Source organism: Hyla sarda, chromosome 1, assembly GCF_029499605.1.
Source record: "Hyla sarda isolate aHylSar1 chromosome 1, aHylSar1.hap1, whole genome shotgun sequence".
NCBI classification, from domain to species: Eukaryota; Metazoa; Chordata; class Amphibia; order Anura; family Hylidae; genus Hyla; species Hyla sarda.
The window spans coordinates 172,807,796-172,822,016 of NC_079189.1; the positions used below are offsets into that span (position 1 = coordinate 172,807,796).

The 14,221-nt window shown below is 47.5% G+C and overlaps 1 protein-coding gene across 5 annotated transcripts in view; it reads right to left on the bottom strand.

Moving 5' to 3' along the window:
* Positions 1-1,050: 1,050 nt before the first annotated feature.
* ADAD1 (adenosine deaminase domain containing 1) overlaps positions 1,051-14,221 on the bottom strand; it is a 190,310-nt gene continuing 177,139 nt past the window's right edge. For 2 of the 5 annotated variants that reach the window (XM_056564044.1, XM_056564050.1), the window contains exons 10-12: positions 8,341-8,572; positions 8,088-8,220; positions 1,054-2,019 (exon numbers count right to left, since the gene is read on the bottom strand). In XM_056564044.1, coding sequence (XP_056420019.1) covers positions 1,906-2,019; positions 8,088-8,220; positions 8,341-8,572 — 479 coding nt within the window. In that variant the 3' untranslated portion in view covers positions 1,054-1,905. Of the gene's footprint in view, positions 2,020-8,087; positions 8,221-8,340; positions 8,573-14,221 lie in introns of all 5 variants that reach the window. The other 3 variants (XM_056564051.1, XM_056564067.1, XM_056564061.1) reach the window with 3 other exon arrangements.

Here is a 14,221-nt window from a genome sequence, read left to right on the forward strand (position 1 = left end):
AACTCCCGGGGCGACCTTGCTAGGTACATGCTGATTTGGAGACCCTGGCTAACTTTTCAAACATATCCTGAATTTGCCTCACTACACCTTGAGACATAACCTATGAACGCTATACACCCTCGTCATTACTGCCTATACAACACCAAATTGCACCCTTGCTTTTACTATTCACCTAATTTCTACCATATAGTATCTACCTGCCTGGTCTAAATGACCTGTGAACCTGGAGCGTCTCGGACCAGAGAGGACTGGAGTCTACAGCCTACCCGCCCTCCTTCTGCTTCCCTTCTCTTCTTCCTCCTTCACATAACCCCTCTTCTTTTTTGTCCCTCCTTGCTTTACTTCAAAATGTGCCATTTTTACAGTTGAAGTTAGTAGTTTGGAATTGTTGACTTATTGTACCTGAATCTGCCTGTGTCTAATTACTGGATGGAGTCCTTACCCTGTTCTGCGCAGCAATTGGTGCTCTAATTCTCTGATAACACCCACGAACACTATAGCTGCAACTCAAGAACCTTACATTCCATCTTCCTAATTGTTTGGTACTTTATTATATGGTATGTAGTGTGACTGACCATGTTGACTTGTTTACTGAGTAGCTTCTTCACTGTACTGTACTTCAGTGTTTTGTTATGTATTGTTCTTATCCTTGCAAAATAAAAATCTTGAATCTGAAAAGAGGTTAATAAACCATAACAAACAGCAGGTATATAGTGTACAGGCACCAGGCTAAAAATCAGCGCAAGATGAACGGCAGATATGATAATATAAACTTACAGCATTTCATGGAAGTTTTTGTCTTTTTGTTCAGACTTTCAAACCTATAACGGGTGGGGATTCAAAAGCAAAGAACAATAACAAAAAAAAAAAAAAGGAAGGACTTACACTTCTCTCCCTCCTGCTAAATTCACTTCTGGCGTTGGCTCAAAAACCACAGTAGTAATTTTCCTGCTGTGGGTGAAACCAGCCTTTAAGGGGGTTACCAGGCTTTACTTAAATTGCCAGGAGACAAGGAAACTTTTTAGGAAAAAAAAGTTTTTATTTCTTCATTTAACTATGTTCATTTGTTCAGTGTAGGCGATGATCACATTAGAGAAGTAGAAAATGTGTGGCAAGCCCCAAAAATGTAGCAATGGCTGGGCTGGGACTGGTTTACACATGTCATTACATGGACTAAGCAACTAAGTCAATGTGTTGCTCAGCATTCTTGCCTTCTTTCTGGAGTTGATTACACATGACCGTCGCTAGTCAGCAGCATCAGCCATGATTGACCAATAATGCCCGGAGTATGGACTGTAAGCAATGCTTGGCTGCAGCAGTCACATGACATCTGTTCAAAAATCTGTGAGCCAAGATCAGCACGGGATAACAGAGGCAAGTAACAAATTGTTATTTTAATGCATTTGGGGCCCTTATAAAAAAACATGTTAATAAATTCTGGTTGACCCCTTTAATGCTTGATAGAGTTGCGCCACATATAGCCCAAATAGGGTGTGTGTGTGTGTGTGTGTAGGGTAACCTTTTCTATTATCCCCGGATAACACACATAGCAGCACCTTACAAACACCAACAAAACCAACATAAAACTTACAAAATTTTTTTAAAGAACACCGACACATACAAATATATAAATGTTATACCTTCTGTATTACCTAAATATAAAAAAATGGCTTCCATATATATGGAATATAAGTAGCTTGATTACAGCATTTAAACAAATGACAAAATAATGAAAAAATAAAAATCGTGAAAGGAGCACTAAACACCATGAACATTTTTTGTTTAAGATTCAAAGAATCTAGAAACGAAAAGGGTTTTTCCAGTTAGAATTTTTTTTGATAAACACAGTAAGCAACAAGAGTGAAAATGATATACAAACACTACAGTTTTTGTAGAATTATGCAATTACATTGAAAAGTCTTCAATAGTTTTTGACTTCACAATCCAAGGTCCAAAACCTTGTTGTTCAAAATAAGATTTCAGCAAGCACTTTGCCTCTTGGTAGGATCCAGAAAGGTTCTATAGGTTGAAATCAGAGTATTAATCAAATTATTAGAACACAGCCAAGTATACAAAAGTCTAGGTAAACAATATATAGCCAATTAAAAAAATACAGCTATGAAATGCAAATCATTTGTGTAAGCTAACCGTACCTGTACTCCCTGGTCCCATTACCAACATTTAAAACATGCTCACGGGCTGTACGTGCTTCAAAACAGGGGAATCCCAGCTGCTATCAGCAATCAGGACCCAGGGTTAGTGCCAGTTATCACCGATTGGGCCAATGCCCCACATCAACCCTTAAGATGCCGAGATCAGCGGAGCTGTTCGAGACCATTGTGATTAGATTGCGGTGTCCCGATCAGCTGAGAGGACGGTGGGAGGGCCCTTACCTGCATCCTTACTGTCCGATCAGTGATCCTCCGCAGGCTGGAGCAGCATAGCATTGAACAGTGTATGCAATTGAAAGATTGCATGGTATAGCCCCCCATAAAATGTGTATTAAAAGAAAAAGAAAAAAAAGTTAAATGTGACCCTTGCAGCGGTACGCCTCTGAAATGGCGGAACGGATCCACCGGGAGATCGTGGACTTTGAGGCCGGGAGCCCCTTGCGCCTCCTATCTGGGAGCACAAACAGGGAGTATCTACGCCGAAAGGAAGTGGTGACCGACAAATAGGTCTGCACAGCCCGGACCAAGTCCAGCTTGTGAAGGTGGCGCTCCCTCGGATGGGGAGGGAGACTGACAAAAGGAGGGCAACACGATGTCCTCGTTCAGGTGGAAGGCAGACTCCACCTTAGGCTGGAAAGAGGATACCGGACGAAGAACCACCTTGTCCTGGTGGAGAACCAGAAAGGGGGAACGGCAGGAGAGGGCGGCTAGTTCCGAAACACGGCACAGAGAAGTGACAGGGACCAGAAAGGCCACCTTCCAGGAGAGAAAACAGAAAAACCTGAGCCAGAGGCTCAAACGGAGTGCCCTGAAGGGCATCCAAAACAAGGTTAAGGTCCCAAGGCGCAGTGGGGGACCGAAGAGGAGGGACCTCGTGAGCCACACCTTAAAAAAAGGTGCGAATATGAAGGTCAGACGCCAGAGGGCGTTGAAAGAGGACAGACAGGGCCGATACCTGCCCCTTAAGGGAACTTAGGGCAAGGCTTGTCTCCAGTCCGGACTGTAGGAAGGACAGGAGATTAGGCAGAGAGAAGGAAGTGGGAGAAAGTGAACGGGCCTCACACCAGCGGAAATACGCCCGCCAGGTGCGGTGGTAAATCCTGGAGAATGAGGGCTTACGGGTACGAGCATAGTCCAGATAACGCAAGAGGAAAACCCCTGAGCCCTCAAAACCGCGGTCTGAACTGCCACGCCGTCAAACGCAGCGGAAGAGAATTGGAGTGGCAGAGGGGTCCCTGGGAGAGAAGGTCGGGACGGTCCGGAAGACAGAAGGGAACGTCTGCCACGAGGGTGACCCCGTCTGTGTACCACACGCAACGGGGCCAGTCTGGAGCCACCAGAATGGCCGAGACCCCCTCCGCCTTGAGCTTCCGGACGACCCGGGGAAGGAGCGGAAGAGGAGGGAAGAGTTAGGGGAGGGCGAAGGAGGTCCAGGGGACCACCAGGGTGTCTGCTGCGAGCGCCAGGGGATCCCGAGACCTGGCCACGAAGAGAGGGACTTTCCTGTTCTGACAGGCCGCGAACAGGTCCACGTCCGAAGTTCCCCACAGACGGCAAATCTGATCGAAGACTTCTGGGTGGAGAGACCATTCGCCCTGATCCGTGGTGGCGCGACTTAAGAAGTCGGCCTCCCAGTTTTCTATGCCGGGAATGTGTACGGCTGAGAGGGCCGGAACCAGAAGTTCTGCCCACCTGAGGATCTTTGTGACTACCCTCATGGCCGCCGAGCTGCGGGTGCCCCCCTGGCGATTGATGTACGCCACAGCCGTGGCGTTGTCCATTTGCACCCAGACTGGGAGGCCCCGGAGAAGGCGGGTCCAGTACCGAAGGCACAGGAGGATCGCCCAAAGCTCCAGAACATTGATGGAGAGCTTGGCCTCTGATGACGTCCAGCGACCCTGGACAGTCTGGTCCCGGAAGACCCCTACCCTGCAGAGGAGGCTGGCGTCCATTGTCAGGACATGCCAGTTGAGGGGCAGAAAGGAAAAACCCCCTCGGGGAAGAGGGGACTGGAGCAACCAAAGGAAGCAGAGGCGCACCTGGGGAGAAAGCCGGATCCTGCGGTGGAGACAAGGGGGACTTTTCCCACTGGGACAGGATGGCCCATTGGAGAGGACGGCAGCGGAATTGAGCAAAGGGTACCGCCTCCATGGCGGCTACCATCTTCCCCAAACAGGCATGCAGGTGCGGATGGGAAATGGGCCCCACGCCCGAAGGGAGCGGACCCCCGACAGGAGTTCCTGGAGTTTGTCCTCCGGCAGGGAGACACGAGCAGCCGCTGTGTCGAAGTGGAGCCCCAGAAAAACCAGGGACTGGGACAGATGGGACTTCTCGTGGTTGACAATCCAACCGAACCTGGAGAGGGTCTGGAGGGTGATGCTGAGGCTGGCCCGATTCTGCTACAAGGAGGGCGCCTTGATGAGCAGGTCGTCCAGGTACAGGAGAACAAAGATGCCCCGAGAGTGGAGAAGAGCCATCACTGCCGCCAATGTCTTGGTAAAGACACGGGGCTCAGTAGCCAGCCCGAAAGGTAGGGCGACAAATTAGAAATGAAACTCGGGGACAGCGAACCGGGAAGATAGGAATATGAAGGTAAGCATCCCGGATGTCCACGGAGGGGAGGAACTCCCCTTGATCCATTGAAGCCACCGCTGACCTCAGAGACTCCATCCGAAAATGCCTGAGGCGCAAGTGTCCGTTCAGGAGTTTGAGGTCGAGGATCAGATGAACCGAGCCGTCCTTCTTGGGGACCACGAAGAGCTTCGAGTAGAACCCTGAGAAGCGGTCCTGAGGAGGGACCGGAACAATCACACCTTGGGAAAGAAGATTGCGGAGGGCCACCTGAAAAGCTGCCGCCAGAGCTGGGGACCAAGGAGGACGGGACCGGAAAAAACCATCCCGGGGCATAGAAGCGAACTCTATGTGATAACCCTGGGAAACCACCTACTGAACCCAGGAATCCTAGACATGAGCTAGCCAAACGTCCGAAAAAAGGGACAGGCGATCTCTCACCCGAGGAGAAGACTCGGATGGGGGCGCACCCTCATGCCGAGGAGGGCTTGCCGGTCCCCGTCTTGGGAGAGGGGCGGTGAGAATTAGGTCCCGACTTCCAAGAGGGCAGAGACTTGAAGGACGCAGCCCTCTTGTCCTGAGAGGCCTGGGGCCTATCCCTGCGGCCTGAGAAACGGGAAGGGCAAAAGGAAGGAGTTCCCCGCCGCGTACCCGAATGGCACGGCCGATTTTGGGGCAAGAGAGAACTCTTTCCCCACGTGGCCTCCGAGATGATTTTGTAAAGGCGCTTGCCGAACAATCGAGACCCCTGAGACAGGAGTTCAGTGAGAGAGCGTTTAGAGGCCACATCGGCATTCCAAGCCTTAAGCCACATGGAGTGCCTGAGGGCCACCAAGTTGCCCGAGGCCAAGGCCGCGCAGCGTGCCGACTCCAAGGAAGCTCAACAGAGGTGTTCACCAGTGTGGGCGACCTGCTGTGCCAAAGCCACCATATCGCTGGGGGAAGTCCCCGCCAAGATGCCCTGGCGAAGCTCACCTGCCCAAATCGCCAGGGCTTTGGACACCCAGGTGGAGGCAAAAGCTGGGGACAAGACCGAGCCCGCCGCCTCAAAGACAAATTTCGCTAGGTTCTCTATATGCTTGTCCGAAGGGTCCTTAAAGGAGGCCGCATCAGCCAGCGGCAAAGTAGTCGACTTAGTCTAGACACTGGAGGATCCACCGTAGGAGGAGAGGACCACTTAGATACTAGCTCCTGCGGAAAGGGAAAAAAAGCCTGAAGCTTCTTAGACCCAGAAAAACGCCGCTCTGGATGTTTCCAGGCCGCCTCCAACAGTTCTTCGAATTCCGCGTGGGGGCTGAAAACCTGTGGGATCCGAGGATCTCGGCGGAAAGAGACTTCAGGGGTAGCCCCAGAAGTTTCCAGGTCCTGCGGGTGGAAGGTGTCCCTGACAGCCGACACCAGGCTCTCCACCATATCTGACATACGGGGAGTCACTTCCGAGTAAGAGGGAGGGGGGTCCGAATCAGAGTGCCGCAGCTCACCAGGAGACCGAGAGCGCTCACCAGGAGTCCTGGAGCGGGGGAAGGCGGACCGGGAGCGGGCATCAGGCGACTGAGAGCGACGACGTCTGGAGGAGGTGGAATGAGAACGGGAACTCTGATGGGAAGGTCCTGGGCGGCCCAACTTGGGGGAGGACTCGAGGGAGGTCGCCCCGAGCGGGCGCGGCAGGACCGCAGGGGATGGCGGGAGTCACTCGCCCTCGGCACCCCGACGGAAGAGCGCAAAGAGAGTTGCCCCAAAGCCTTGGTCAAGTCACAAATGGACCAGGAGAGGGAAGCGACCCATTCTGGAGCAGAATCAGACCACCCTGGGCGGTAGCAGGGGGGCACAGGGACGCGCAGAGCGTGCAGGTGGGTTCGGAGGAACCGCCTGGTATTTTGGTCTTACAGCCTGAGCAGGCATAGTGACCAGTGCGGTAGCAGCCTGCCGCGAAGGGGGGGGGGGGGGGTCGGTACTGGGGTCGGACATTAGGAAGCACTAGTAGGTCAGACAATCCACAGACAAAGAGTAATCTCACCCAGGTGCCTGTGTACGGGAGGATCCTAGAAACAGCTGAAGGACCACGGTGCCTGTGTCTCAGTGGGACGAAGGAGCAAAATGCAGGCAGAGGGAAGCACTGGGTCACACAGAACACGCAGGGACGCCTCCAGCCATACTGTATGGCTAGAGGCTGTATGTTTGTTGGGGAACATACTGCCAGCCTAATGTGGAGGGGAACTATACTGCCAACCTAATGTGGGGGACTATACTGCCAGCCTAATGTGGGGGAACATACTGCCAGCCTAATGTGGGGGACTATATTGCACCTAATGTGGGGGAACATACTGCCCGTCTAATGTGGGGGACTATATTGCACCTAATGTGGGGGGACTATACTGCCGGCCTAATGTGGGGGAACATACTGCCAGCCTAATGTGGCGGACTATATTGCACCTAATGTGGGGGAACATACTGCCAGCCTAATGTGGGGGACTATAGTGCACCTAATGTGGGGGACTATATTGCACCTAATGTGGGGGGGACTATACTGCAAACGTAACGTGGGGGAACTATACTGCACCTAATGTGGGGGAACTATACTGCACCTAATGTGGGGGAACTATACTGCCCACTCTAATGTGGGGGAACTATACTGCCCACCCTAATGTGGGGGAACTGTATTGCCCACCCTAATGTGGGGGAACTGTACTGCCCACCCTAGTGTGGGGGAACTGTGCTGCCAACCTTAATGTGGGGGAACTGTGCTGCCAACCCTAATGTGGGGGAACTGTGCTGTCAACCCTAATGTGGGGGAACTGTACTGTCAACCCTAATTTGGGGGAACTGTACTGTCAACCCTAATGTGGGGGAACTGTACTGTCAACCCTAATGTGGGGGAACTGTACTGTCAACCCTAATGTGGGGGAGATCTATACTGCCAACCTAATGTGGGGGAACTATGCTGCGTACTTAAAGGGGTAGTCCACTAATAAGATATATAAGTGTGCATAGGAATCTGTTCATGTTTTTTTTTATCTATAGTCCGGACCTCCAACGATCTGAGGGACCGTGAACTGGCCCCCGTATAAAAAGTTTGAGGACCCCTGCTTTGAATCAAACATCTATGGAAGGAGATTCAATGTGCATAGGATAACTGTATTAGCTCATTATTTGTAATAATTCCACTGTGCCAGCATAACAAGGCATTATTCCTCCTTTTTCAAACCCTATGGCATGCATGCCACATGGTAATAATGCAAATGGCGTCCTACTGTAATTTTTTTTTTTAAATAAAATATGTAATATGTAATAAACTGTCAATACTACTAATTCCTGATCAAAGAGTATAGCCTCATAATTACACACCTTTGCTTCATGATAATGGAGACCTCGAAAGACATCCTCCTTCTTTGCTTCTTTCACAAGCAAGTTGAAGCGGCTTAACATTGCAGCTTTGCAAAGACGACTTGCCATTGAGCGACCACTTTTAAATGGTGAACTACAAAATAATAAAAAACATTTCTTCACAAACCATTTTAAAAATTGTTTTCTGATTTCTAAGAGCATTTATATATATTCTTATCATTCATATAAAGCACAACATACTTAAAACAGATACCTTTCAATAATTTTTCCTTGCAATGCATCCACAATCTCCAAGGAAATATCTCCTTGTGACCAATTCAAGCTGAGCCTGTAATTTCCAGCAACAGCCTGAGTTTTGTGGACAGCAGTTACCATACTTATGTACGGCCTGTGTACAAGGTAAAACATTGGTAATCTTGAAGTTAGAGTATCATCAATTCGACGCTGTATGGCAATTTCCAATGCTCTTGTGCAATTCGCATTACCTAAAAATAAAAACAATAGAATTTAATGCATTCTTTGTAGAGTTCCCGGGAAAAAGTTTTTTTTTCTTTTTATCATATACAGATATACAATGCTATTCAAATGTTTTCAGACCCTTTAACTTTATTTTCACATTTTATATTGAGGCCTTGTGCTAAATCAAAAATTACACAGTGCTCAAAAAAATAAAGGGAACACTTAACACAATGTAACTCCAAGTCAATCACACTTTTGTGAAATCACACTGTCCACTCTGGAAGCAGCACTGATTGACAATTTCACATGCTGTTGTACAAATAGAACAGACAACAGGTGGAAATTATAGGCAATTAGCAAGACACCTCCAATAAAGGAGTGGTTCTGCAAGTGGCAGCCAAGTGACTCTGGTAGTGCATCTCATTCAGGATGGCACATCAAAGCGAGCTGTGGCAAGAGGGTTTGCTGTGTCTGTCAGCGCAGTGTCCGTACCCCAGCCGGACCGGCACCAAACTCCATTGACTTTAATGAGCCGACTGGAGTCAAACAGTCACTCCGGTCGGCTCATTTCTGGCCCATATCCGGTTTTGTGACCGGACCTAAAACCGCAGTAAACTACGGTTTTAGGTCCGGTCACAAAACCAGATACGGGGAAAAAATGAGCCCACCGGAGTCTGTTTGACTCCGTTCGGCTCATTAAAGTCAATGGAGTTTGGCGCCGGTCCAGCTGGGGTACAGGAGTGCACGGTGTTCCCCTCTCCCAGCCGGATCCGGCAACCATATGATCCAACCGCAGTGTGAATGCAGCCTAACAAAGAGTGAGTTTTTTTTTGTCTCAATTTTAAGCATCATGTTTGGAGGAAACCACACACTGCTCTACACCTTCCCAATACCATTCATACAGTTAAGCATGGTGGTGGAAGCATCATGCTGTGGGGGTGCATTTCAGAGGCTGGGACAGGAAAACTGGTCAGGTTTGAAGGATTCAGGTGGAAAAATTTTGCAGGGAAAAAAAAACAATTTCGCTCCAAAATTTTGGAGTGAAAAGTATCGACCACATTTTCAAAGAGCTTTGTGCCGCAGTTTACACTGTTCACGTCAGTTTTGTAAAAGTGGGCGTGTCCACGTATAATGTCTGCTTTATGTGATATTTTCAAAGGGGTGAGAGTCCAGTTTACTTCAAAAATTTAAAAATTTCACACCAGCTTTCTGATAATGTAGAAATCACAGAAATGGTTGTAGTTTTATTTTTTTTTTTCTTGGTCACTGCACCTGCACCTTATTTATACAGTTATCGCTTGTCTGGGCACTAGTAACCATGGAATATTTTGAGAGATGTTTCTGCCAGAATTTTCTGAGATGTAAAATTTGGCGCAAAAAAATGATTTTGCAGCCAAAGTTAGCAATTTTGGCACAAAAAAATCCAATATGGCTGCAAGAAAAAAATTGGCACACAAAAAAACAAACAAAAGTGGCTCGAATTTTTTTTTCCACATATTTTCACATCTGAATTATGAGTTAAAATTAGGGGTGTGAATCGCCAAGAATTTGGCGATTCGATTCGAATCGCGATACCAGTGTGGCGATTCGATATATCGCGATACCGTCTAGGTGACGATACATCGCGATATATCGCCCACCTGGGAGCATTCATAGATCCCAATAGACGCCGCTGTCAGCTTTGACAGCGGCGATCTAGTACTCCTGTGCTCACTTTTCTCATGTTATCCCGTCCGGGCTGCAAAATAAAATAAAACGCACTTTATCTTACCTGCCAACGAGCCCGCGGAGCTCCGGTACAGGTGTTCGGTCCCCGGGCTGTATTCTTCTTACTTCCTGTTAGTCCGGCACGTCACATGGAGCTTCAGCCTATCACCAGCGGAGGCGGGACATCGCTGCGGCTGGTGATAGGCTGAAGCTCCATGTGACTTGCCGGACTAACAGGAAGTAAGAAGAATACAGCCCGGGGACCGAACACCTGTACCGGAGCTCCGCGGGCTCGTTGGCAGGTAAGATAAAGTGCGTTTTATTAAAAATTCCACATCCCTAAAAGAATCGATTCAAAAATATTTTGAATCGATTCTGTATCGGCAAATGAAAAATCGCGATTATCGCGAGAATCGATTTTTTCTTACATCCCTAGTTAAAATCATTCATGTTTTATAAACATAAAAAAGGTGTAATTTCAAAAGTCACAGGGCAATATATAAGAACACAAATATAAATATATAAAATGTGTAATGCCCTAGACATATAGCGGGAATATGGAGAGAGACGCACAAATAAACCGCATCAAATCTGCATGGTGTGAATTGGTGTCAACATTCCATGTAAAAGATGATGAGAAACAACCAACACACAGGATTCGGTGGAGATCAGAATCCTAATGCGGGAACTAGAGGACGCTTTAATGTCTGAAACCAAAATATGGTGGGATGTTTCAAATTTTTTATTTATGCTGAGCAAAATATGGTCCCACGTGGCCTTCACATCAAGAAATTCCCAACCAGGTTTTTTTTTTTTTTTTTTTATTTTTTTTTTAAGACCAATTCTGCAGAGACTGGGACAATTTGCTGGTGGAGTCTTCAATGCTCTTCATGAAATTAATCATAATGTATGATGAAGCAGCTCTGTCTCTTGCCACCAAAAAAATTACTGACCTACAAGCTAACTTAACCCAGTATAAAAAGCACCCATCCTTTGCTGAATATGATAATAAAATGATGGAGGGAATAGCCAAACTGGAGGAGTCTATAGCAGAGGTTTAACAGAGAAAGTTTGTCCGGGAATTATAAGATTACAGAACGGACTCTGTTTTTCAATGGCCTGATGTGAATAATTCAACTTCCCGGTCCATTTTAAAGAACAATTGGAGCTGCAAAAATTACACCAAAAAGACCCCCCAAGAAAGACACGAAGGTTAGCTTCACCTTCTCTGATGGGGACTCTATGGAAACAGGTGCCGATACGGAGGATCCCTCGGCACACCAAACCTCACTTACTCCAAACGCAACCAGGAAGAGGAGAGTAGAAAATGGGGATACTAGACGAGCGCTACTGCTAAAATAAAAAGGATGCGGAACACCAATAAAGCACAGGACAGTTTTATTGTGGTTTAGAACAAACGGACAACGGGTTTCAGCACCAGCATGTGCCTTCTTCAGTGCTAAATAAATTATTTTGGCGTCCTGAAGCCTATGGTGTGCTGTGGTGGCGTGGCCACGCCACCACAGCACACCATAGTCTTCAGGACGCCGAAATCATTTATTTTATGGACCCGAAGAAGGCATATGCTGGTGCCGAAACGCGTTGTCCGTTTGTTCTAAACCACAATAAACTGTCCCGTGATTTATTGGCGTTCCGCATCCTTTTTATTCTAGCAGTAGCGCTCGTCTAGTATCCCCATTTTCTACTCTCCTCTTCCTGGTTGTAATATTTCCGTACCCCCTCGCGGCCACGGACAGGGTGTCTCGAGCAATACAACTGCCGTTATTATTTTCCACTTTGCACTCGCCAGGTGAGGTGCTGTCCCTGTTGATAACCTCGGCGGGACATCACACCACCCAGAGTGCAGTGGTTCTTGACAAGTTTACCACGCCCCCATCATCCACGAGAGAGCGCCCCAACCTTTTTTACTGCTACTTCACACTTACTCCAAACGCAGCGTCTTCAACCCTGGCAACAAACTCAGAGTCTACACTGTCTGTTACGAGGACAAAAAAACGCTGCCAGGCGGGGAGGAAACACCATCCCCGCAGCGAGGAACACCCGGTGCAGCAGGAGGTAGTGGACGTTCCAACATTTAACCTATTTGCTAAAGTGTTTACCGTAGAACAGATTGATGTCATGTCTAAAGGACTTTCATTTTCTCAGTCTCACTATTTAGATTTTTTTTCAACACTGCTAGATGTTAACCACTTTGTTAGGAATATCACAATTAGGAAGCATTTTATTACAGCTAACAGTGTGTCTAATGTTTTGGATGATACTGTTTCCTCTATAAACGAGCATAATGGCTCTGTGCCTAAACAGTTCTTGGGTACGATGGATGATAACATTTCTAGTGATGTCAATGTTCACACTTCATCGACTGCTACCACATTGGTGGAGCTGGTCGCCGATTCCGAATTGCAGGAGATGTTTCATCTGTCATCTCCTAATGATATCCCTGACTTCTCCACCTCTAATTCCTCACGAACACCTATATTAGATCAATTTCAGGATGTGGTGTAGAAGGAACGGATATCTTTAACACACAAGAAGTCTAGTAGTAAACATAATCTCACCTTTAGACAATGACAAGCCTTGAAACCACTCAGAGAGATGTCTGATATTGTGATACGACAGGGGGGAGCAGTGGTGATCTTGGACAGTGGCCTATACTGTAAACTTAATATGGATATGCTACAAGATACTCATACGTATGGTCCTCTGTCCAGTGATCCCACACACCCCCTTGTCGGGAGTTACAGGTGCTTGTGAAGCTGGGAGCGTGTGGGGGATTTATTAGTAAAAAAATAGGCAGAATTCATGATTATAGATAGTCCTGTGATCCCTATATTCCACTCGCTCCCTAAGGCCCCTAAGCAATTTTCCCCCCCGCCCATGAGGCCAATCGTGGCAGGGATTTCTTCCCTGAACGAGAGGATTTGCTCGTGGCTGGATGCCATGCTTCAACCCTGGATCCCGATGATTTCTGGGTATTTAAAAGACAGTAAGCATGTGCTAGTTGTTGTTCACCAGATAAGGTGGCAGGAGTCATACAGCTGGATTACGGCTGATGTCTCAGCCTTGTATTCGGTGATTCCACGCCACCTAGTGCTTACTGCGCCTGTCTTGGTTCTTGACTACATATGCCAAATACCCTGAGGGTTTTTGTGAGTACATCCTGCTTGTGGTAGAATTTCTTTTGGGCCACAATTTTCTTTTATGTTCAACAAACAATTTTATTTACAGGTAACAGGAGCGTCTATGGGGGTGAAATTCTCCCTCTCTCTCCCTAACATATTTATTTGTTGGTGGGAGAGGGGGGGGGGGTGCACTTTTCTGCCCCCATAATCTACTTTGCTCCTCTATTATATGGTATGGCCGCTACATAGATGACCTCATATTCATTTGGGGATCTGATGTAGCGGCCGTACCAGACTTCACCACTCATCTGAATAACAATGGATGTAACTTTGTTTTCAAAGTCATGCTTACTGGTGTAGAAGTTGATTTCCTGGACCTTCACATGAGGGGTGACATGGACAAGCAAAAAATCAGTACATCCACATACAGGAACAGCACTGCAGGTAATGCTATACTACATGCTGCTTCGTGCCAACCCCCCCCCCACTGTTGTCCAGAACCTTCCGACGGGGGAGATGATCCAGATCCGCAGGAATTGCTGTGGGATATTGATCGAGGTATCAGAGTGGCCTCAGGTAGAACATGAACAGATCTTATTAATACTAAAAATAAACCCGGGGCTTCTGTGGATAAAACAACACCACCTATCAAATTTTTTACGACTTTCAGTGAGGAGTAGAGAGATTTGTAACATCACACATGGATACATGCCATTTATTACATCTGATGTGGCATACAAGGAAGTGCTTAAATATTGATATAGGTGTAGTTCAAGTAGGGTCCCCACTATATGGCAGATCTCGTCTCTGAGTCTTTTTGTTCAT